The sequence below is a fragment of the Perca fluviatilis genome, chromosome 5 (assembly GCF_010015445.1).
Source record: "Perca fluviatilis chromosome 5, GENO_Pfluv_1.0, whole genome shotgun sequence".
In the NCBI taxonomy this organism is placed as follows: domain Eukaryota; kingdom Metazoa; phylum Chordata; class Actinopteri; order Perciformes; family Percidae; genus Perca; species Perca fluviatilis.
In genome coordinates this window covers 777,942-803,750 of record NC_053116.1, presented here as the reverse complement: position 1 = coordinate 803,750, position 25,809 = coordinate 777,942, and the positions used below count along the sequence as shown (strand labels likewise).

The 25,809-nt window shown below is 41.7% G+C and overlaps 1 protein-coding gene across 1 annotated transcript in view; it reads right to left on the bottom strand.

Annotated features, from left to right (window-relative positions):
* The window catches only part of zgc:194282 (tyrosine-protein kinase Srms), a 38,390-nt gene extending 17,430 nt beyond the window's left edge, over positions 1–20,960 (bottom strand). The window contains exons 1-5 of the mRNA XM_039799261.1: positions 20,017–20,960; positions 12,357–12,478; positions 8,367–8,533; positions 4,056–4,203; positions 2,572–2,730 (exon numbers count right to left, since the gene is read on the bottom strand). Of these exons, the coding sequence (XP_039655195.1) occupies positions 2,572–2,730; positions 4,056–4,203; positions 8,367–8,533; positions 12,357–12,478; positions 20,017–20,396 (976 nt within the window). The 5' untranslated portion in view covers positions 20,397–20,960. The remainder of the gene's footprint in view (positions 1–2,571; positions 2,731–4,055; positions 4,204–8,366; positions 8,534–12,356; positions 12,479–20,016) is intronic.
* Positions 20,961–25,809: the final 4,849 nt, after the last annotated feature.

Below are 25,809 nucleotides of genomic sequence, written 5' to 3'. Positions count from 1 at the left end.
ATTATACTGTTGACATGTCAATTTGGGTTTTACCTTGAGAATTGTTCTCTCTCGGGATGGGTGGGATTGAGGGAGGGATAAAAAGATTAAGGGGGGGGGGGATATGAAAGAATGGAAGCCTTCTCTGTTACATAGAACTGTAATGCTGTTGCCTGTGAATTTGCTCCCAATAAAGAAAGTTAACAAAAAAAAATAAAAAAATAATAATAATACTTACAAGTTAAAATACATAGAATAAATTGAGAAGGTTCAGAGAAGAACTACTGAATGAATTCCTGGTCAGAAAGAGAGGTCCTATGAGAGGTCAAAGGGTAACTACTGTTTTTTTCTTCAACCTGGACCTTATTTCCCTATGTTTTTGTGTCTAATGGCGTTTACCCACTGCTAGTACCAGCTCTACTAGACTCGGACCACGGTGCCCCGTCCTCCTTTTTCCATTGCAGTGGTAGTACCGCCTCAGGCGTGAGGTGAGCATGGCTGGTCGTCATAGCGACGCCGCAGGAAACTGCCGCGACCTAACGCGACACACACACAGAACGTGGAAGGTGTGTTGTTGTTGATTCTCAGCATGTGGCTGTTTGCCAGAAGACACATTTAGTTTCTAAAGAGGCTGGAGGCAGCAAAAAAAAAAAAAAAACACCCCGCTGGCTAAACTATTTAAAAAGACAAAAAGGAGCTGGTTGAGCCATCACTCCAGTAGCGTTAACACGTAGGCTACTTCCACAATGCATATTCATGACTCAACCAGCTCCTTCTTGTCGGTTATTGGCTGGAACACATCACAGCTCGGTTTGGTAGCCTCTCAGTGCAGCTAAAGTCCAAACTGGTCCGACTGATGCAGACCGCATTGAAGATTATAGAGGTCAAACAGCATAGGTTCTTGCAGTGTATTTACGAACAGTCTTCACAAGCCAATAAAACAGTTACTGAGCCATCCCATGTTCTAGACTCCCAGTACCAGCAGCTGCCCTCTGGTAGGAGGTTCAGAGACCCTTGTAGCACATTTAATACATTTAAAAATGAATTTATTAACATTTTTGATAATCGATTCGGTTTGAGTCATTTTATTATGAAAAAAAATGTCAAATTTCTCTGATTCCAGCGTGTTAAATGTGAATATGTTCTAGTTTCTTCTCCCCTCTGTGACAGGAAACTGAATATCTTTGAGTTGTGGACAAAACGAGACATTTCAGGACGTCATCTTGGGCTTTGGGAAACACTGATCCACATTATTTAGTTAATCTTGAATTTTGAATTAAGGTACGATAACCAGCCCGGTGAGCAAAAATATTCTAGAGTCAAGTGCCAATTTCATTTGCATTATTTTGTTTTTTGATATTAGATTACATTTCACATCAGTCTTGATAAGTAAAAGAGCTTATTGCATAAGTACACACTTAAGCAGGTTATGCTTCAAGAGTGAGTGACTCTAAATGACTCCTAAAGCTTAATGTTTATTATGATAGATGTTACATTAGAAAAGCAATGCTATTTCAGGAACATATTTTATTGTTCCACTTCCATTGGCAATAATCAGCTGAAGTACTCAACAGTTTGCTAACATTTGGATGTGATTTACATTGTTGTTTACACACATACTCAAAATGATGCTAGATCCTCTTTTGCAAGAAAAGAAGAAAATATCACTGGCAACCTGTGTGGAAACAGAGGTTTTACTGGAACAACTTTAATGCAGCATGGAAACCATATTGTCCAATTTCCCAACCAGATTTTGGATGAGGTAATTTCTATTCTCTCTTCTCGCTTTGTTGTAATGCATGAGGGCTTTCAGTGAAAAATATCAAAGTTGTGTCTGGTGGCAAGAGATTAGGGACCGCATTGCAAGAGGGGATTGTTCACTCCCCAAAGGGTATGAACATGAATGTGTGTGTGGGGGTTTCAGCTCCTCAGGGTCTCTCGCTGGGGGCTGCATTCCTTGTCTGTCATGTACTTTATGGCCCCTTCAGACTCAGATGGAGCCACACACTTTTTACATTGTCTACTTTGTTGCCTATTGTACAGACTGAAGTGAAGGCGTGCAGGCTTATACAGTATATCATCAGTCAGCAGCAGCCTGGACCAACACTAAACACTGGATTACTCAGAAGACAAATCATGTGTAAGATTTTCTTGCAGATAAGTACAGTCATGACATGCAGACATGCAGACACACACACACACACAACATGAGGTATGAAAAAACCAACTGGAATGCGACATATCTGAGTCAAACCCTTCACACTGTGCTCACTAAGACTCCCTGGGATTGAAGCCTTTTTGTAAAATGTCAGAACAATATTTCTCTGCAGAGCGGCGCTGCAAGAATGCTGATTATACTTCCATTTGGACTAGATTTAAGGGCGAGAGATTTAACCGTCACCTGGCCTAAATACTATTTCAGAGGGATTTCCAAAAAAACTCAGAGGTAGGGGCTGAAATTCTCAAACCCCATGAAAAGCAACATTAACTTCCTGTTCTAAACCTCTTTGCATATTAAAGAGGTGCATATTGTGTGTGTGTGTGTGTGTGTGTGTGTGTGTGTGTGTGTGTGTGTGTGTGTGTTCCACTCACAGGCGAGGTAAGACTTGAGGCTTCCTTTGCTCATGAGTTCGGTCACGATGTAGACCGGCTCTCCCCTGGAGCACATGGCCAGCAGCTGGATCAGCTTCGGGTGATGGAGGCTCTTCAACGCCTGAACCTCCTTCACAAACTCGTCCTGCTTCGTGTCCTCTGGAGGAGCAGAAAACCCAAGTAATTTAACTTTGAACGAGAATGAATTAAGGCGGGTATTAAGGAGTGAAAGAATGGACAGAAACCATTCATCCATTTCTTTAAGTATCACTTGTCTGGTTGGAGGTGGTTGCGGTCAGTAAGTGTGTAAACTTGAGTGTATCTTGTGACGGTGATGACAGTTTTCCACTGATCTACAGGGGGCTTAAATGTAAATAAAAAGAAGCAATGCACCAACAATTTGCAAAGAGAAGCCTGCAGGCGAGCAAACGTGGATGTAACATGTAATGCTGGTTTCAAAATGTTTAAAACAATCTGTTTTACAGTTGTTTTATGAGGAAGGAAAGGCATTTAAAAGTTCCCCTTTTAACTTAGTAGTAGTGTGGAGACAGGACTGCCCAGATCTGGACCCAGAGTTTGATTGGAAAGAGGTATGGCTTCCCATAATCCCGACCACCAACAGATCCACTTCAATTATGCTCATAGAACGTACCTAACTCCACGCACACTCCACTGCATGAAGGCCATAAAAGATATCACTGCTGTAGTTTATACACTATGACAGACCCTGGCACTTTCCTTCACATGATGTAGGATTCTGGACTCAAGTGGCATCGATCATGTCTAACTTTCTGGCAGTAGCGATGCCCGTGACTGTGTCTGTCCTGTTGTTAAATGATTTCTCGATGCTCAACATCAACAAGCTCAAAAGATGCATAGCCCTGGCAGGCCTGACCGCTGCTGAGAAGATGATCGTGGTACGATGGAAGCCTCCCCAATCACTTGCCATCAGACACTGGGTCCTCACCTTTTTGGATGTAATATATCTGGAACTGTCAACCACTCGGATTAACAGGGCCACTGAGAGCTAATTCTCTAAAAGATATGCTATCTAATGTGGTCTTCTAAAAAAACTATTCTCTTAATTTTGTGCATTAAGTAAACTCTCAGAAGCTCGGTTTCCCCTCGGTGTGTGTGTGTGTGTGTGTGTGTACCTGTGAATAAGCGCTTGTGCTTGTATACATGCTGGGGATGATCATTTTTGTTGTTTGAGTGCTTGTAACCGATAACAATCTACCTAGCTGTCCTCACTTTGTTTTATTTCTTGTCCTTTTTTTCATTTTTGATACACATTTATATCTGTGACACTTTGCTTTCCCAAGTATGCGTTGTATACTTTTATGTAAATTGTCGTCTACACAAGTATCTTGCACTTTTTGCCCGTTTATTAGCATTTGGAAAATAAATATTGGACCGCAAAAAAACATTTCCTTTAATCCTCAGAGATGTCTCTAACACGAGACAGCATCTCCCTGCATTCATACCTCGTTTCAGCGTCTTTATGGCCACTTTCCTGTTCTCTGTGGTCCACATGGCCTCCCACACCTCTCCAAAGTGTCCCTCTCCCAGTTTGTTGTGGAGTCTGAACTCCTCTCGAGGTCTCTCCCACGGCTCCATGTCGAACAGCTCCCGCTGCACAGAGACGACAGGGTGAGTCCAGACAACTTCAAAGTTCATTCATTCAACCTTTATTCATCCTCGAGAGACAACCCTCTTTTTCTTTGTCATCGGGTCAGATTACACAGACAAATACAGAACGACAACACAGGAAGTACAATCATAAGAAATATAGAAAGGCAATAAAACATTCAGAACAGGAAAATAATAGGGATGCAAAAGAAAATACAATTATGTAAAGCAGTTACATGTAGAGCTTTGCAGGTTTAAAACTAGATTTCTAAATTGTCCAAGAAGCACAGTTGAGTTGATTTTAAGAAAGTGCTGTCATTTGTTGCAGGAGTCTTTCTTGGAGAGAGGACCACCCAAGACTTTCATATGAAAGTTAAAACGGTTTCAAACTAATGGGCAGACGACCAAATGGGCAACTTGGTTGTATTTACACATCTTCCAGCACTGAGGGATGCATTGTGCATTTTAAATCATCTAGGACTGTCCCTGACCAAACAAAGTCTTAGTTGACTAACACTCGTACAATTTGATCGACTAATTGATTGGTTGATTTAATCGACGGATCTGTAAAACAGTTTCTACACAAAGAACCATGCAAAGGCACCACTTTAAAGGTTGTGTTTGTCTGTAATATTTTGTCTTCACCTTGTCAAATTAAAATATTATTTGTATTATCCCAAATTCTGATCTTTCTCTATGTTCAGGTTTGATGCACAGAATAGAGATTTCCCTTTTGATGACAGATCAGCAGCACAGTGTAGACGAATGAATGAATGAATGACATGAATGCAAAGATGATATGACAAATGTATTGTCAGTAACAATCAGCTGCTATGGAACATTTTGTTCTAATGATCAAGTGCTTTGATAAACATGAAATTCAATGAACAGATCAATGAAATGATTGGTTTAAAAAGAAACCTGATGAATAAATTAAATAACAATTAGCCATCGTTCATATATAAATAAGACACTACAAATCTACACCACAAAGTAATAGTAAAGATAATAGTGTAAATCAGGTGATGGACAAAGCCACTTGTTGCATTGCCTCTGCATGTTTGCTGTCATGTACACAATCTTTTTCATCTAGACACATTCATATACATAAGTAGTAGTTTAGTGATATTAGTTTCCCTTTGCAGCTGGAGCTTGGACACAGAACACAACATCAGTTGCCTGGTGTGTAAAAACACAAACAAAAAGCTCTATGTGGTCCGGAAAAAACTGAAATAATAGAGGACATTGAAATTGAAAAAATATCAGTTTAAGTCTGTCGCATCTCAGTCTACTTCATACTGAAAACACCATGACAATTTTATACTTCCATTTTCAGTTTTTGGCACGTTTCCCCATCATCATCATCCCTAATTGTTTCAACCAAAAGGTCAGGCCGATGGTTTTGTTATTCCCATTTAATTCAAATGCGGCCTGCCTCGATTTATAATCATGCGTGACATAATCTCACTAATAATTTTAAGTTTGACAAATGTAACCACTCGGGCTTTCACACAGTCCGTTGGCTGGCAGATTATTAGGCATTTAAACAGCAGGATTAATCTGCTTTTAGAAACTAAAAGCTAACAGAAGAATCAGATAGTGTCCTCCAAAAGCATGCTTTATCAGTTTTGATTGACCAGGTCTCTTGGCTACATCATTACAGTAAAACAAGATGTTGTGCCAAGTCAATAAAAAGTGATCTCTTTTTACTGGCATAGCAATAAATTGAAATGTGTTTCATTTTCTAAAAGCAGATTTCTTCTTGTGTTTGAGGGAGTGAAGGATTAACTGTCAGACTGTGTTTAAGCCCAGTGAAGCTGCGAGGGGCGGCTGGAGGAGCTGTGTATAAATGATAAGAGAAAACACTTCAATTAGGTCTTCGCTTCATAAAAAGAATATTCAGTATTCAGTATTCAAACTGAAAACGCAAACATTTTGGCAGCCATGAGAAGTACAACTCTTCATTACTTTATACATGTTAAAGGGGTAGTTGAGATATTTTGAAGTGTGGTTGTGTGAGCTACTTCTCCATAGTCAGTGTGTTAGCTACAGTAGATGGGGGTCAGCACTCCCCCAGTTTGGAGAAGCAGGCAGGAGTACTGACACAGAAGCTAAGCAATGTCCTGCTGTGGACGGGGGGCAGCAGCTAAACTCATTTTAGACACCTAAAAACATCTATATCAGTTTAGGTGTGTCCTATATGTAGAATATTTTCACCCCTTTACCTTGGTGTCAGACAGCTCTTTAGGACGGGGACCTGAAGCTGTTATCTCTGCTCTCTTCAAAGCCACCAGACTCCTTTGACAGAAACAGTCATTTTACCTCACAGAACACAGGAGTTACTGGTCTATCACTACAGTGCTATATTTGTTTCTAAATATAGGGTGTACTTAAACTGATACAGATGTTTTTAGGTGTCTAAAATGGGTTTACCTGCGGCCCCCGTCCACAGCAGGACATTGCTTAGCTTCCGTGTCGGTACTCCTGCCTGCTGCTCCAAACTGGGGGAGTGCTGACCCCCATCTACTGTAGAGAAGAGAACCTCTTCAGGAGCAGTGACATCAAGCTGGCACAAGATCGAGATCAGAATAATCACGGGCTGTACCATCTCCGTAATCCCGTTCTCCTTGGCCATGATGACGCTCACAAAGTCTGCTGAACCAGAGTGCAGAGGGCCCAAGATGAAGTCAGCTCAACGCCACTGATAAGAGCATTTATGGATGACCTCCCAGTCACCACAGAGTCAGTCCCAGGCTACCGGAGGATTCTAAAGGGTCTCGAAAAGCTAATGGATGCGGATGCGTTTCAAACAAGCCAAGTCAAGATCAATGGTGCTGAGAAGAGGAAAGGTGGATGACAAGTCCCAGTTTAAACACCGTTTAAAAATCAGAAACACTGCAACTTAATGCTCGTCTTTAATATCTGTTAACGGTACATAATATTCCTTTATCCTAAAACATCATTCTGTATGTATAATGTGGCTCTCAACAATGTGAAGATGGCTGTTTTAAGTAGGTGGTTTCTCAGTTTCCAGATACTGAGAGACCTGAGTTTGGTTTCACTCCCGCTGGGCTCAAACTGATGAGCCATGAATAAAGAATACAGCGCGCTGGGGGGTGATGTAAGCTGCAGTGCAGAGATAGTGTGTTCAATTACAGTACTGCCACGTGATTATATTCTGAAACAAATATTTTATCCTCTGGTTAATTACACTCCAAATATATGTTTGCCTCTTGGTATTAATCTATGCATATAAAGCAGAAGACGGCGCTCATTAAATCACTGCTGCAGAGCAACAATAGAAAGATGAATTCAGGGTCTTTGTTGCACTCTGTTTCAGATTACCACTGCAGAGACAAAAGCTGCTCAAATGAAAAAAGAGAGAGAGAGAGAGAGAGAGAGAGAGAGAGAGAGAGAGAGAGAGAGAGAGAGAGAGAGAGAGAGAGAGAGAGAAATAAAAGAGATACTGGAACATTGGGAGTCCTTATTGGCTGCGGCCTGCTGCTTTTATTGAGAAATACGACAAAAGCTCAGTTTAGTTGAGCACCATTTCACATGTATTGGTGAGGTGCAGAGAAAATATTAATATTAATACCAGGTTCCCCATTTTGCAAAACGTAATTTTATTTCAAAAACTTTTTTCAACATACTATACCATGACTTTTTTGACGTGCTATGATGTGACTTTTTCCGACATATTATAATGACTTATTTATGACTTTGTGCCATAAAAAATGTGTCATCTTGACTTATCATGAATTTGTCATATAAAAGTCATACAGTAGTTTAGTATGTTGAAAGAAAGTCATAAAGTAGTCAAAAGTATATATATTAGAATTTGATAAAAAGTAATAAAAAGTCAGTCTAGTATGTTGAAAAAAGTCATAAAAAGCCACAGTATAGTACGTCATAAAGTCATAAAAAGTCATAGTAGGCTATAGAATGTCAAAAAAGTCAAAAAAGTAATATATCAAGACATACTAAATGCCTTATTTCAACATATTGTATAGTACATGCGCTGTGTGTTTGACCAATGACCGACGGCGATCCCTGCAAACCCTACCCCAAAGGTTCCTGTACTTTCAGAAAGTACTACCCTCCGATCAGGGACCTTTTGGGTGGTAGAAGTGTCCCCAGAACTAAACATTGTGCTTTGTGTGTCCTACCTGCTGGGTGCAGGGCTCTTCCAGCAGCACCCCTAGGCTGCGAGGGTATTTCTGGTAGTAGGAGATCAGCTCTCCCAGCGTAGAGAAGGAGATCTTATCTGAGACGAAGTAGGCCCCGATGGTGGAGCGCTGGATCCTGAAGTGGTACACATTCCCCTCATTTCGGGCTGTGAGAGGACAAAGAGCAACATATCGGGGTCACGTGTGTTAGCAAGCTAAGGTTCTTGCAAACATAGTCTCGCTTTGTCCACACTAGGGCTGTCAATCTTCCTCTATAATACCATTCGAATTTCATTTGTTATTTTTTTTTTTATATTTGAATAATATTTGAATATTTAATGCTCAATTGCAGCCTGTTATTAATATGTACTAGCCTACACTACTGAGGCTTATGCATAGTCAATGCCACTATAAGCATGTGGTTGTTGTTACATGTTTTGTCCCCTAGAGGGACTTCCAACATCAGCCTGGCCTTGAAGGGGACCTACGTCACGGGGCATTTCTGGCACGCCGCTCTCTGTTTACATTATATTCCACCACGAGCACACGGCGACAAACCCAAATCAACGGAGAGCTCTGGAACGAAACATTATCTAACAAGTGTAGTGAAGCGGCTCTGTTGTAAAGGCTAACGGTGCTAAGTTAGCACAATGACATCATGTTAGAAAGCACAGCCAAAACCATTAGTCATAAACTAAGTAACAACAGTGTTAGCCACGATGCTAACGGCATTGATAACTAAGCCAAACGGTGCTGTCACTACTATTTTAGTGATTTATAAGGAACCTGCTTCTTGCAGATTGTCACTGGGATTTTACAACTTTTTCCCCCCTTGCACGATGAATGAGGGACAAACTGTCCTTTTTCTACTTGCTGTATTTTATACTCTTTGTAGACCACTTTGCCACTATGTGTAGAATATGAACATTTCTAGCTTTGGTGTTCTTAGTAGTCGCAGCAAAACAGGTACCGCACCCATCCACCCGGACTCGACTGTGGCCAACAGGGGCAAACGCCCTGAAACTTCAGAAAACACTCGCAAATAGACAAAACACAAGCAAATTAAGAAAACATCTTCATCTATTTGACAACACATGCGCAGCATTTAGCAAACGCGCTGCAAATGCACAAACGATGCAAAATGAAAAGTACACAATCCCCTAAAACAAATGCAACAGCAAAACGCTGCATCCATTTTATACAACGGAAGGCAAGCTTGTGTCAGAGAGAGTGGATATTTCGTTTTCCTAATTTTTTTTATTCGATTTTTAATAAGTGTTCTACTCAGTAACATATATGGGATAAGTAGTGTTAGCTAGCAAGCTCTTGTAGAAGTCTCTAACACGGTAGCTATGTAACCCTGTTGCTCTCTTATAATACTGTAGGAATATGCACCTATTTACAGTAGGTCACTTCTTTACTTTTTTCCCCATTTCTAAAACAAACCTCTCATCTTCTCTCTCTCTCTCTCCCTCTCTCTCTCTCTGTGGGGTCAAAAATCAAGCTTTCTTTTTGCACGCTTGCTAAATGCTGCGCATTTGTTGTCAAATTAATGAAGATGTTTTCTTAAATTTGCTTGTTTTTTGTCTATTTGCATGTGTGCGTTTTTTTTTTTTTTGTCGCTGTGCGTTTGCCCCTGTCGGCCACCGTACGAACCTGACCTGATGACACTGAGATGAATGCTCTGAAGGGAACTGCACACAGCTCACAGGCCTTAGTCTACAAACAAAAGCCATGTACAAATTCTACACATTCTGGCATTAGAATATCTGAAGAACTCTGGCTAAATGCAGAAGTTACAATCATAATGACTGCAACATGCAGACAGAATACCAGGAGTTTGGTCCTCACAGGAAAACAAACTATATTTTCATAGGCTCAGAGAACAAGAAGATGGCGGTGAGGAATGTGTGTAATTGTGCCATAAGACTCAGAAATTGAAGGTGTGGTTTGATCTGCCTTCACTCTCAGGCACGTTCTGCATGCACACAGAGTACTACTGATGATGTATATTTCAGGAGGACTAGCACAGGGAAAATTGAGCATCTAACTGCAGCTTTTTCCCCCCGGGACCTAAATGACCTTGAATGGGGGGGGCGATAGACGAAGGAAGTGGACGGAGGGATGGAGAGGGAAAGATGCAGACGCAGAAGATGGTGTAGCCAGAGGGCGAAAGGAAAAAAATGGGACAAAGTCAGAGCAGAGAGAGAAAGGAGCTGGAGGTGGTGCTGAGGAGAGAGAGAGAGAGAGAGAGAGAGAGAGAGAGAGAGAGAGAGAGAGAGAGAGAGATAACAATGGCTTTAAAGTCCCAAATCTCAGGAGGTCTGTTACAGGATTGGCCGTGGGCTCATTCATAATGGTAGTTTGATGACGGCAACGGGCTTCCAAATGTAGGTCACTACAACTCAAGACAAGACACTAAACTCTCCTGTCTACCAAACTTAAAAAAAGCTTACATTTAATTTCAGAAAACCAAACAAAATTGTTGTTACAAATCGCTGCAGTCAGAGAAACAAGCTACAATGTAAGTTAATAGGATAATTGTCCAGCTTGTATTTACCTTCAGAAAAGTTCTTGTTTTACCACTTTTTCCAGGATTTCTAAGGAGGTCGACCTTTCTGTTAAAGAGTAAGAGCCTTTTTTTAAACATAAAATCAACCTTGGAATTGCGTTCACTAAACCCACCAGACTCCATGTAAATAAACAGTGATTTTAGCATCGTAAAATACACTTCATTCTAAGTCAACAGACACAAAATAAAACTACGAAAAGCCATTTTGGTTAGTCTTTCCACTTTTCCAACCATCACAACTCTAGTTTAGGTTGAAATAAACACATAGTTTACAGATTTACATGTGAAAATATGTTGGCTCTATACATGCTAAAAGTATTGACTATTTACATGGAGTCTGGTGGGTTTAGTGCTAGTGACTTCAGAACTGTTTCTGGTTAAACAGGTCTCAAAGAGGTTTTAAAGGTCTATATCTGTAGGAATCATTTCCATAATGTTGCCATAGTCTTAGAATATTAATCTGAGTCGGTCAGCGGCAAAAACAGAACTTTTAACGGGGGAACCTTTTAGTGGACCAAACTGACACTGAACATTTGCCTCTTAGGGTTACATTGCAGCCTGGTCTGCAGCTGCCGGTTACAGCGCTCATGCTTAATACTGGACCAAGCTCAAAGATTGTTGTTCCCATCAGTCACTTAGACACAAAAACATAGAATATTGAGTCCAGGTTGAGAAAAAAAACAAAAACATAATTACCCTTTAATGTACCGTTACATCGTCCAATCACAAAACTGGTAAAAAATAACGCTCAAAATAAAAATAAATAAAAAACAGAGGGAAATTATTTCTATTCAACATTCTTCAAAGTAGCCAACCTTTGCTTTTTTATTAATAAGGAAATAATTCCACTAATGAACCCTGACAAAGCACACCTGTGAAGGTAAAACATTTCAGGTGACTACCTCATGAAGCTCATTGAGAGAACACCAAGGGTTTGCAGAGTTAACAAAAAAAGCAAAGGGTGGTTACTTTGAAGAATCTAAAATATAAGACATGTTTTCAGTTATTTCACACTTTTTTGTTAAGTACATAATTCCGTATGTGTTCATTCATAGTTTTGATGCCTTCAGTGAGAATCTGCAATGTAAATAGTCATGAAACTAAAGAAACACATTGAATGAGAAGGTGTGTCCAAACTTTTGGCCTGTACTGTATGTAAAGAAAATCTTTGAAAATGGCCCAGTATTGAGTCAGCAGGCTGTAACCAGCAGCTGGAAACCGGGCTGCAACGTAGTCATATGGGGCAAATGCTCACCATCAGTTTCCGCCCACTAAAAGTGCTGTTTTTGTTACCAAAAATACCAAAATTACCCTTTATATAATTTGGAGTGTGAGGCCTGGTTTGAAGAAGGAAGTGTTCTAAGTTAGAAATTAGAAGACAGGGAGAGCTGTTGTGGATGGGTGGTGGTACCACTTACCAGAGATTGTGTACTCGTCACTGTGACTCTCACTGATGCGAACTAGGAAGGAGCCATCTTTGTTTTGGGAAGCTAGCAGCAGCTTCTCAGCTTTCACACGGTTTATATTCCCATAGTACCACCTGCACAGAGGACAGAGGAGACACACGGGGCGAGAGGGAGGAGGAAAGATCGTGGGATGAATGGATGATCGGACACGTAACACAAAGAAAAAACCCAATGAATGAAAACAGAGCAGCACGGGGGTAAATCAATGAATGCATGAATGAATGAAAGAAAGAAAGCAGTGAGAATAAAAGAGAAGGATACTGTGTTACGTGTGAAAGCAAATATGCAGAAGCCCGCTCACACAATAGCAAAACAATGTGTGTAGGTAAACACACACACGCACAAATCACATTTTGCACATTGCAAGCTGACAATGAGAGAGAAGAAGGTAAGCATTACAGAAACACACAGTTTAACCAACTGGTCCGGTCAGTTAGAACAGCAGCAGCATGTTCAGCCCAACCTGGAGCCCACTGTGTGCATGATGTCATCCATACAGTACACCAGAATACACATAAAAACACACGCACGCGAGGTATCTTCAAGTATTTCCAATTCATGCTACTTTATACTTCTACTCCACTACATGTATCTGACAGCTTTAGTTACTTTACAGATTAAGATTGTATGTACAAAAAATACAAAGAACACTGAGGACATGATGCTTTGTTAAATATTAAACTATCCAACAGCATACAATTGGGGTTTTGTGCAAAAACGACTGAATCATTTTATGATTTCAGCTTCTGATATGTGAAGATTTGCTGCTTTTCTTTGTCTTAGATGACGGTAAGCTACCGTAAAGACATTTGAAGGTGTCACCCCTACGTTTTGGAAATAAAACCATAAATGAATTTATCACAGGCAGTTTGAGTGCTGCCTGTTGCTCCCATACAGAAACCGACCGGTGTTTACCTGACGTTATCAGGGAGGGCGTGTCTGATCGGCACGCATGACCTCAGGTTTCACTCACAGTAACAGCAAGACACAGCACAGAACTCACAATAAAAGACTCCAGAAATGTTGTACTCTAGTGATTGAAATGAAAAATCCTGTGAAGATAAAGTCATGATAAACTAAACAAGTACCAGCACTAGAGGTTTCTATGGGAATATTAAACAGATACAAGTAGTAGTGATAATACTAGAGCTGAAGCAATTAGTCTTTTAATAGTCAACCAACAGAAAGAGAATAAATAATAAAGCAATGTACTTCTACAGTCAAGAGCATGGATACAACTGTAAAAAGTACGTTAAAAGACACTCACTATGGCACCATTACCTGACATATCCTAGACACGCTTTTATAGAGGTTGACGCCCAGAAACGTCCTAGACTAGATAAGAAAGTACAGGCAGAGGGCAGGTTCTCTGCAGATAGACACTGCCACACACTTGTAGTAGGGGCATAATTGATAGAGATTATTTTTGTAGCAGTCTATACATTGTTATCTAGGAAAGTCTTTCTCATTGTGCCTTTAAGATAAATGTTGTTTCCCCCCCCACACTTTTTCACTCTTAAGAAAAATGACCCTGGATGTAATTCACATGGTCTGCTCCTTCCTGTACATATCAGACAAAACCCAAGGCGTTTATTTTACCTTCACTTTCCCTTAAAAAGACCATAGGTATATACTGGAAAATAAGAAGTTATCTGACAAATGGAACTAGTGGTGTTACTGGTTTACTGTCACTGTTACTTAAAGTAGGCTGATAAATCTCTACGGAGGGATTCCGTGAAAAGACACAGGCAACGCAATTTGCTGTTCACGTCAACAGCGCATGTTAAAATCCGGCACCGGTGCCCGGTATCTACCGGACGGAACAGCAACACAGATTTCAGTGCCTCATTTCGGTGCCACTTAAATGCCTGCGCTGCCCTCTGATGTTCCGAAACAGACGTTAGAGGCAACAAAAGTATCACTTTGTGTCACGCTAGTTAACACTAACGTTAGACTAACGTTACACTAATGTTACACTTGGCAGAAGGTAACGTTAGCCTGCCATTAGCTACAGTAGCAACTGGATTCAACACGGTTAAAATTCTGACAGCTAAACGGTGTAAAAGTGTGACTGTATTTCACTGTAGAGTAGTGGTGGGTGGATTGATCCAAATATGGATAATATGGATATCAACGTTGGTATTGATATTGATCAATATATCAGTGTAATGAGATGGATACTTTAGTTTGAGTTTCTCTCCATTTCATCAAAGAGGCGACCTGGCTGTCTGTGTCGGTGTCACAGCGTGGAGCAGCCACACTTTGCTCCTCCTCCCCCCTCTTGTGATTTGATGTTGTACCGTCACGTGACTCAGCGGCGCCAGGCAAACAAGCAAGTAAGCAGCCAGGCCCGGCGACGGCCAGCACCACACACACCCGCAAGCAGGACAGAGACGGAGCAGAACAACGGCAGAGAGGAAGAGGAGTAGACTGGGTAAACCCAGCCCGATCTGCAAGAGATTTGATTTCTCCCTGCAGCTCAGGCTGGAAACCTGTACGTTTTTCTATCCTGCTTCCGTAACAAATTTGCAGGGACCAATCACAGGACTATCCAATTGCGTACATTTGTCATTTGAACTATGCCCGTTGATCTCTTGTGCAGTAGAAAATACAGAGCAGACTCCCCAGACTAATGTTCAATCTTAAAAGATTGAGCTTGGTCTGCTGATAGCAGGACTAGAAGAGGAGCGCTGTGTGGCTACATTATACGGCAAGCTGTATAATTTGTTAAAACGCTATAAGATACAGTGTTAACACAACAAATAATACAACAAGCATATGAAAATTCTTTCCTGGGTTTTAACTTATTAATAATCCAAAAAAGCCCATTTCCAAGCCCAAACCAACGGACGCTGCTCAAATGCCTCTGGGCGCAATTGGACAGTCCTTCAACCAATCAGACCAACGATCTGGGTGTCGTAGCAGCGACAGCGGCATCAACGGGTTGCTGCGCTTCGGTAGCCGTCATGTTGAATGTAAACAAAAAGCTGCTCGCCGTCGCTGCGCTATCATAATCGTGTAAAGCCCGCCTAAACAGTTGTGATTGGTGCCTCGATTTGGAAAAATTGGAAATGGGCTTGAATGGGCTCTTGGCCAGACTGACTGAAATCTCAATTTTACCGTAAGTTTGTCAGGGTTTTCCCAGGCTAGCATCTACCTTACTTATTAAAACTATCTGTACTGTATCGTGATACTGGCCCTGTATTTACTTGGTATCGGATCGATTACTGTAGATGATTCAAACACCAGTACACAGGTAAAAAGGTCTGCCGCTAAAGCTACGAGCTAAAAGACACAAACTAGCACTATGCTCACTACTGTTGACAGAGAAACACAGACAGGACTAAATGTTGTGTTTACTGGTAAACTGGTAAACCTTGTGGTGCATTCAAAGTTATTGTAAAATACCCTTTTCTCATCTTTACTCAATTACTTCAATTTACTGGTGAAAGAAGTAATTATTGTTATTACATTTTTAATAATCATTTAAATTCCCAAATTTGTTGTACTGATCCGAAAATTGATCCGATCTGTGACTCAAAACTGTGATCCTATCTGAACTGTGAGTTTTGTAATCCTTTGTAGGGATGTCATGAGAACCGGTACTTCGGTACTCTGTACCAAAATTCTGAACACGTGCCGGTACTCATTCTTCCACAGTACCGTAGGTACCGGGGGATGCAATCCTTCCGGACCTGACGGGGGCAGTATATACGCCTAACGTTAAAAATGTTCTAGACTGCTGCTAAATGCTGAAGAAGAACACAGACCAGCACGGAAAACCAGCTAATAGCCCCTCATCTCCCTGTACGGCTTGACCGCATTCAGCTTCTGGCTTTACCGTACATCTACGGCGGCAGCTTTCACCTGGAACTCCCAAACTGTGAGTGAGTCTATTTCTCTCTGCCGTTGTCTATCACAACCCAACGTGTGCTCTGATAGCGCTTGTTTTAATGGACCATGACTATAACATCAGTTAACTTTAACCAGCCTGGTTCTTTGGGGCAGAGAGAAACAGACATAACTAAACATGCTTGCTGTCTGGGAGTTCCGGTACCATACGCTGGCTGTGTGAAAGACGGTACCGTACGGTGGCTGTGTGGTGATGCCAGGCTTCAGAGCAACGGGCTGTGGGGGCCAGAAGACTGGTGTTTTCGTTTTTGAAAATCACGCTCTGGTGTGGAGGGGCCACTCCACACCATAACAGAAAGATGAAACTAAAAGAAAACACTCAAAGAAGCGTGACATGACACACACCGTGGTATCGACTTTGGTATTGAGTATTGTGTACTTTTGTTGGTATCTAATACTAGATTTTTGGTATGGTGACATCCCTAATCCGTTGCCCCCCTAAATGTAATAGTAAAGTATGTACACCTATTATTATTATTATTATTATTATTATTATTATTATTATTATGTACACCTAAAACTAATGCAGTCTGATACAACAGTCCTGCAGGAAATGCAGGTTGTAATGTTGTAGTTTACAGAGGTGTTGATTCAACTGTATGGGTATTTTGGAGGCTGCAGCTTGTGCTGCTGTTGATCTGTAATCTGTTATAATACGAATATTTAATCTTTCCTTATTAAAGGGGTAGTTGAGATATTTTGAAGTGTGGTTGTATGGACTACTTCTCCATAGTCCGTGTGTTAGCTCCAGTAGATGGGGGTCAGCACTCCCCCAGTTTGGAGAAGCAGGCAGGAGTACTGACACAGAAGCTAAGCAATGTCCTGCTGTGGACGGGGGCCGCAGCTAAACCCATTTTAGACACCTAAAAACATCTATATCGGTTTAAGTGGACATTAAATTTACAATATTTTCTGCTTTACCTTGCTGTCAGACTTAAAATGTTAAAATTCTGTCAAAGGAGTCTGGTGGCTTTGAAGAGAGCAGAGATAACAGCTTCAGGTCCCCGTCCTAAAGAGCTGTCTGACACCAAGGTAAAGGGGTGAAAATATTCTACATATAGGACACACTTAAACTGATATTGATTGCCAGTACTCCGCCAACACAGAGACAGAGGAAGGGGACGGACATCCGGCCTAAATGAAAGACATCCAGCGGATTTTCTGGCGGCAACGGAGCAAACCCGCATGTGGTATGTCGAGGTTGTAGACTAATAAAAACGTAACACAACTTTGTCTTTATTTTTTTGGGCTTAACATAGTTCCTGTCATGGTCTGACAGTGGGACATGTGGGGGTCAGTGTTGGACCAGAGGCATGAACACAGACAGACAAGTCAACCTTAGAGGGAGAGCTGGGCTGAAACATGATGATTCCCTGCAGGCTGAATGAATAATAGAGGATGTGCAGCTGCAGCCTCGCGGCTACTTTTAGCTCCAGTCTGGTTCAGCAGCAGCAGCAGCAGCACAGGTTGGTTTAAGTTGTTTTTTGCTACGGATGCCAGGAGGATGCCGGTAGGCTCCATGTTAAGTTTTTTAGATCGATGTTAAGATAATTGATTAATCATTTTGGTCATTTTATTTCCAAATTTTTTTTTTTTTAAGTCACCTGTGACAGTAAATTGCATATCTTTGGATTTCAGACTCCCTCTTGGTTTCAATCTCAACTTGGGCTTTGGGATTTTTTTTGGGACCATTTTCAGACTTATAATGAATCAAACCATCAATCAAGAAAACAATTAACCGATTAATTGAATGAAAATAGCCTACTCGTTAGCAGCAGACCTAACTATTTTAACATCAGGTTGATTGGGTTGTCCAACCAATGGTCTGAAACTTGAAGATATTTAATTTGATTTCATTAAAGACTAAGAAAACCAAATAAAATATTCACATTTGAGCTGGTGGAACCAGTGGGGTTTTGCCTTGTTTGCTTTCACACATTACTTAAATTATTCATCAATTATCAAAATACTTGCAGCTTAATTTTTAAGCGATCATTTTTAGCAACGACCTCAAAATATTACATTTCAAATAACATAAAAACTGTCAATAGCCTAAGTAAATCAGTAAAAATCAACTATCAAAACCATTTTCGGTTGATTGACTAACCAACTAATCAACTAATCGTTTCAGCTCTAGATACGATTTGACATAACTGTAGAAATCTGTTAGGAAGGCTAAATGACATCATCAAGAGTAGACACGGTGATACATTTAGTATTTACAGTGGTGACTGAACCACTTCATAATGATATTTTGATATCAACACTGGTCAGTTGTCAGCTTTTATTTAGATCATGTTCCTATACTGTGAACAGTTTAACCTTCTGTCCCTCTACATGTCTCTCTGGATCTGTGTCTTCAGACCTTTCCCTCTACATGTCTCTCTGGATCTGTGTCTTCAGACCTGTCCCTCTACATGTCTCTCTGGATCTGTGTCTTCAGACTTTTCCCTCTACATGTCTCTCTGGATCTGTGTCTTCAGACCTGTCCCTCTACATGTCTCTCTGGATCTGTGTCTTCAGACCTTTCCCTCTACATGTCTCTCTGGATCTATGTCTTCAGACCTGTCCCTCTACATGTCTCTCTGGATCTGTGTCTTCAGACCTGTCCCTCTACATGTCTCTCTGGATCTGTGTCTTCAGACCTGTCCCTCTACATGTCTCTCTGGATCTGTGTCTTCAGACCTGTCCCTCTACATGTCTCTCTGGATCTGTGTCTTCAGACTTTTCCCTCTACATGTCTCTCTGGATCTGTGTCTTCAGACCTGTCCCTCTACATGTCTCTCTGGATCTATGTCTTCAGACCTGTCCCTCTACATGTCTCTCTGGATCTGTGTCTTCAGACCTGTCCCTCTACATGTCTCTCTGGATCTGTGTCTTCAGACCTTTCCCTCTACATGTCTCTCTGGATCTGTTTCTTCAGGTCTGTCCCTCTACATGTCTCTCTGGATCTGTGTCTTCAGACCTTTCCCTCTACATGTCTCTCTGGATCTGTGTCTTCAGACCTGTCCCTCTACATGTCTCTCTGGATCTGTTTCTTCAGGTCTGTCCCTCTACATGTCTCTCTGGATCTGTGTCTTCAGACCTGTCCCTCTACATGTCTCTCTGGATCTGTGTCTTCAGACCTGTCCCTCTACATGTCTCTCTGGATCTGTTTCTTCAGGTCTGTCCCTCTACATGTCTCTCGGTCTAACTTTGGGGAGGGGGTAACCCTTGTGTTCTCCTCCCAGGTAAAAATTGGCCCAGTCTGTTTTGCCTGTTCATAAAGCATAAAGTATAAATTATCATTGGCATTACAATTTTGTGTTACATCTTCTAAGCCAGCTTCATTCCAACTTATTACTACTAGTTGTACACTTATTTTGGACTTCATGGTCTATAAATGTCATTCATTTTAAATTATACCTAATTTTGGAGTTAAAACCCCCAGAAATGATGAATTATTTGGACTAGTTAAGATCAGAGAAACGTATGTTGATGGATAACCACAGCCTGTTCCGTGTGTGGAACCATCCGTGATACTACTTGGTTAAAGGAAACCCAGATTTGTTATTCAGAAACTTGGAAAACGGGTCCAATTTGACCCGAGGACTTACAGCAAATCCAGCACCAGTTCTCCTCCCGTCAGCACCGTGGAATCAGGTGGCATTTGGCGAATAAAGAAAAAGAGAAGAGCAGATGATGGATTTCCAACACTCACTTGTGTTTGGCGAACTCGTCCTGCAGCAGAGCCACGTAGTTGGCCGGGATCAGTCCGGACTCCAGAGACCCCGTCAGCTTCTTGGCCAGCACGTACTCCCCCCGCTTCTCGATCACCGACAGCTTGTCCCCCTCCTTCACCGTCAGCTCGTCGTCGCTGCGGGCCTCGAAGTCAAAGAGCGCCGCGTAAAGCTGCACCGGCCGCTTCTTGGGCGACGGGACGCGGATGTCCCCGGACACGGTGCGGATCTCCGCCGTCTCCGCGGCTGGGTTGGCAATGACATGGTTGTTGTTGGGGACGTCCGGGTCGCGGGAGTCCGGCCATAGGCAGTTCCAGAGCCCGCTCAAACACGGCATACAGGCGCGACAGCAGCCCTCCATCCCGGGACATGAAGGAGCGCGGCGGCGGGGGGGTTGTTCCAGGTTTTACCGTAACACCGATCAATAAAACGCGGTTTCAGGCTTTCAGTGCGTTGAAAACGGCCTTTTAGCGCCTACAGCGAATAGCCGTTCAGTCCTCCGGGCTTCCTCTCTTCCTCTGGCTGGAAACATAATGCACCGCCAACAATAGTTGGCTAGATTAGCCGGAGGAACCGGTTTTTTTCTGTTGAGATCACGGATCTGAGCTCCACGCCTGCATTGCGCACGGCGGCTGCGGGAATGCGGAAAGGAAACGGGAATGGAGGGCATCCAAGTCGGATCGGTTCCCTGCGAGGACTCGGCGGCGCGAGCCAAGACCAACCAAGACCGTGAGCATGGCTCTCGAGGAAATATTAATCCATTGTAATCTGGTGCAAACGGGAAAACGGCCGCAGCACTTGTTGCGCACGAGAGGAAGAGAGAAAGATGTGAATGTGAAGCGGCGGCACGGTGCGTAAAAAGTTTCAGTTTGGCGCTCCGCACACACCTCCTGCTGCTCACACACCTGCGTACTGCGTACGTCAGGGGAGGGGTGTGTGTGTGTGTGCGCGCGCGCGTCCGCATGCCTTTTAGGCTGCGGGCCAGTTTTCCCTGAAGGTTGCTGTGGTTGAGGAAACGATGGAGTCTGTGTTTGCTAAACACCAAACACCAACCTCGTGAATGTCAAGTACTAAATCAAACGGTTTTTATTATTTCTCTTTATTAGGCTACATCATGAAAACACTTCCGTTTTGTAAATCTTCATATTGACCTATTAGTACTTTATCTAATACATAATACTTTGTACATGTAGAATACATTTGTATTCACTTTAAAAGTTTTGATCTTGAACTTAATATAACTTAAAATAATGTTGGCTTCATGAAGGATGTTTATGAATTAAAGGTGTGCCTCTAATAGAGATAATATGATTGATTAATTAAATGGCAACCAGCAAAACAATTATTATTATTTGGGTTATAGAATGTTGGTTGTACAAAACAAGCAATTTAAATACAAGCGCTCTGCCCTGGGAGCAATAAAACGAAATGAGTGTAATACCAGAGTCTGAAGGTGCTGAAGACTCTTTCTTTACTCTGTCGCAATATTTGAATCTCATCTTCCTCTGGCTTTTTATTTATAGACTGTGGAGTCTAATGACTGCAGCCTGTGTAGCCTCTCTCCCTTATGCCTTTAATCCTGCATCAGTTCTGCATCAATACTCTAGGATACAGTTGCCTCTTATTATTAGAAGCTCTTTGTGCTCGGTTGGATACTCCTAAATGATGTTATGAGAAGAGATAGAGTAGAGGATGTAGATCTCTTTTAGCTGTGTTGCTCCGAAATGAGCACACAACACAAACAAAGCAGTAGTCCAAGAGGAGCTCATGAAGAGAGCTAAACCAACAGGAAATGTAACAAGTCCTGTGTGATAGATCGTCTTGCAATGTTCTATGAGAGCCATTGTTGTTAGAAACACATCAGTGAGCCACACTGTTGCATGGCTGACATGCTCCTGCATCACCATGAACACACACACACACACACACACACACACACACACACACACACACACACACACACACACACACACACACACACACACAACTGTGCTATTCTGACTCAATCCCACACACACCGTCCTGCTGCCAGTAGCCTAATATTTACTAGAGCCCCAAATGTGGATTAATCTGCGGCTAAAAATAGTCCCCAACAAATGCACAGTTTCCTCCTGTTTGTTTGACTAAAACTACAGTGAGCAGCTGTTTAGTTTTTTTTTTTTTTTCTTTTTTTTTTAAGTCAAACTATATATTTGTGAGACGGAAGTCAAAAAGTATTGAGAGACGGACTAAAGGTGTTTTACAGTTGTGCGGAGGCTCTCGCCGTAGCCTATATAAGTGGCCTGATGTCAGACACCTCTGCGTCTACGCCGGACCATGCGCCGTCAATTCGATGCACAACTATAAAAAGGCCTTAACACATTCATGATTTTGGTCTTTTCAGAAGAAATCCAGCCTTATCCTCACAAGAATATGGAGGACAGAAGCTGCCTAAATCAAAAATAAAATAAATAAGTTAATAAATAAATGATTAGATAAATTAATATGCCATTAAATGTAAACCCAAGGGCAACTGGACTTGGTTAAGGGAGCACCGAAGACTTTTGGTCTCTCATCCGAGAGACTTCTTCACTTCTGAGTGAACAGTAGAGAAACCCAGCTATTTAACCTCTGTGGGCATTGTCACATGAATGACCATTTTGAGATGCTGGATGGTCATTCAGACTTGGCCTCGTGTGTCTCCAACAACAATAATGACAACAGCCAGGAGCACTAACGAACAAACTATGAGCCCACAGAGGTTAGATAGCTGGGTTTCCCTACCTCTCAGATGAGAGACAAAACATCTGCCTTTGTTCCCACATTTCCTTTTTCATGAATTTGTATCAGATTTTATCACCCTAACCCTAAAACTGAACCCTAAAAAATGTTGTGGAAGGATAGGGCTTAAATGTAAGGGAATGTAGGAACACAAGACCTAATTTTGAAAATGTCCTAGAAATGTGGGACCATTGGACTGTGGGAACATAGGGCTGACCCCCTTCACAGCACCTTTAACCAAGTCTAGTTGCCCTTGAGTTTATCCTTCCCTTAGTCTCCCATTGCTAGACCTTCTTTCACAGCACTGTGGAGGAGGGTCTGACTAGTCCACACAGCATTCCTGGATGGGAGAAAAACGTGCTCTGGTTGATCGGCATTTCTTTAAACCAATCACAATCTTCTTGGGCGGTGCTAAGCTCCGGACGGAGCCACGGTGCCTCTGCTAAGTAGTCTCAGGAAGGAACTTGTTTTGGTGGAACATGTGTACGTTCAAAAGTAGTTTTTGTCATGCGAGAGAAAACTCAGATTGGACAGATAGTCTAGCTAGCTGTCTGGATTTACCCTGCAGAGATCTGAGGAGCAGTTAACCATAGTCCTCACAAATCCACCACTAAGAAAGATTTAGATTTTGGCATCTCCCGTCCTTCATATAGTAAGCCTGCTATGAAAATAGTACCCTACTAGACAGTTGGCCTTTACCATCTTAAAGCAGCAGGAAAGTTTAAATCCTAAAACTGATTCAAATCCAACATGAAAGATTTTCAGCTTGAGCTCTAATCTTAATCTTTCAGTTGGAACGGCGTCTTTAACTGGGTGAAAGGCTCAGTTTCTCAGCGTGCACGTTGCCTTTATAAGCTACAGTTACATCAGAGAAGTGAGGAACAGTCTCCATATTACAGACTGACAGACTGTTCTGGTTCACTTCACAAAGTTAAAAGCTCAAAGAACCAGGATTTTTCAGCTAAATGAATATGATCCTGCAATAAAAAAATGACAAGAAAGAGGAGGAAGGACAGTTTACTTAAAGGTCCTATGTCATGCTGCTTTTTGTATGCTTTTATATAGGCCTTAGTGGTCCCCTAATACTGTATCTGAAGTCTCTTTTATATAGACCTTAGTGGTCCCCTAATACTGTATCTGAAGTCTCTTTTATATAGGCCTTAGTGGTCCCCTAATACTGTATCTGAAGTCTCTTTTATACAGACCTTAGTGGTCCCCTAATACTGTTTTTGAAGTCTCTTTTATATAGACCTTAGTGGTCCCCTAATACTGTATCTGAAGTCTCTTTTATATAGACCTTAGTGGTCCCCTAATACTGTATCTGAAGTCTCTTTTATATAGGCCTTAGTGGTCCCCTAATACTGTATCTGAAGTCTCTTTTATATAGGCCTTAGTGGTCCCCTAATACTGTATCTGAAGTCTCTTTTATATAGGCCTTAGTGGTCCCCTAATACTGTATCTGAAGTCTCTTTCCCCAAATTCAGCCTTGGTGCAGAATTACAGCCACTAGAGCCAGTCCTACAATGAGCTTTCCTTAGGATGTGCCATTTCTGTGTCTGAAGCTATTGAGGAGGAGAGAGGGGGGGCAAGGTGGAGGGTGGGGGTGTGGCCTCGACCAACTGCCACTTTGCTCGTTTGAAAGCCATGATGTCTCTCTCTCATGAGCGGGCCAAATTCTCTGGGCGGGAAAAGCAGAGAAAGGGGAAGTAACCTTTCCCCTTATGACGTCATAAAAAGGGAAGATTTCTGATTGGCCAATCTGAGCTTTCATTTTCTCAAAGGCAGAGCAGGATACCCAGGGCTCGGTTTACACCTATCACCATTTCTAGCCACTGTGGGACCATAGGCAGGCTGGGGGAACGCATATTAATGTTAAAAAACCTCATACAGTGACATTTTCATGCCATGGGACCTTTAAGTACAAGTACCAGTACAGCAATGTTAAAATACTCAGTTACAAGTTCAGGTCCAATTCAAAATCCCTCTTAAGTAAAAGTACAAAAGTATTATCAACAAAATATAAAAGTAGTAAAGTAAAAGTAGTCGTTCTGCAGTAAATGAAGTCTCTGTCTACGACTGATATCTGATTATAATGTTTGCTATTTTAATGAAAGCATGGGAGAAGTTGAGTGTAAAACGGGATGAGATAGGAGTGCCATTAAAAAGAATTCAATAAACTGAATATGAAAATAATTGTGGAAATATACAGAGCAATAAATAAAAGAATAAATACATGTGGAAAATATAAAGAGAAATAACAAAATATAAAATAGCTATAAAAATGACACAAGCCTAAAAAGTTACAAAGCCTTTGGTTTAATCTTTAACATAACATTGTAATTTGCATACCATAAAGGTCCACTGTGTAGGAATGTCTCCCGTCTAGCGGTGAAATTGTATTTTGCATTCAAACCAATAGTTCCCTCTAGCGTCTCGCTTTTTCTAATGTGTGTTGCAGCTACGGTAGCCGTTATGTACCAAGCAGCTATGACAACATGTCTTCCAGTTTTAGCTTTTTTTTGGTGACGAGGATTCCTTCTCCTGTGGCTCGGCGTATAAGTCTGATCTTCCATTATGAACTAAAGGGCAGTGACCAGCGCCTCTCACTGATCTCCTTCTCTGTTTCAGCTGCTTTCATTCACGTGACGCTGGCTCTGAACAAACACGCCTGTTGTGGATTAGCTAGACCGGTAGGCTAGAGCTTTATTTTTTATTTAATTTTTTTCATCGGCTCTCAGCGATGACAGAACCATGTGGAAGCCTACTTGAACTTGTAATGTGGTAATAGGGTACTTTCCATAAGATCATCTCTCAATGCAAATCAAACCAGCTATTAGGCTAACTGAAATAAAACCATGCCAATCTCTAGGTATGGTGAAGGGTAGGTGGTGATGGGGGTACCAAGAGAACTTTATCAGGATGCATAGTATCCTGGATCCATGAAATAACTGGCCTTTAAAAATAAACATCTGCCTGCCTCTATGGGGATTTAACACAGGGGTGGACTGACATAT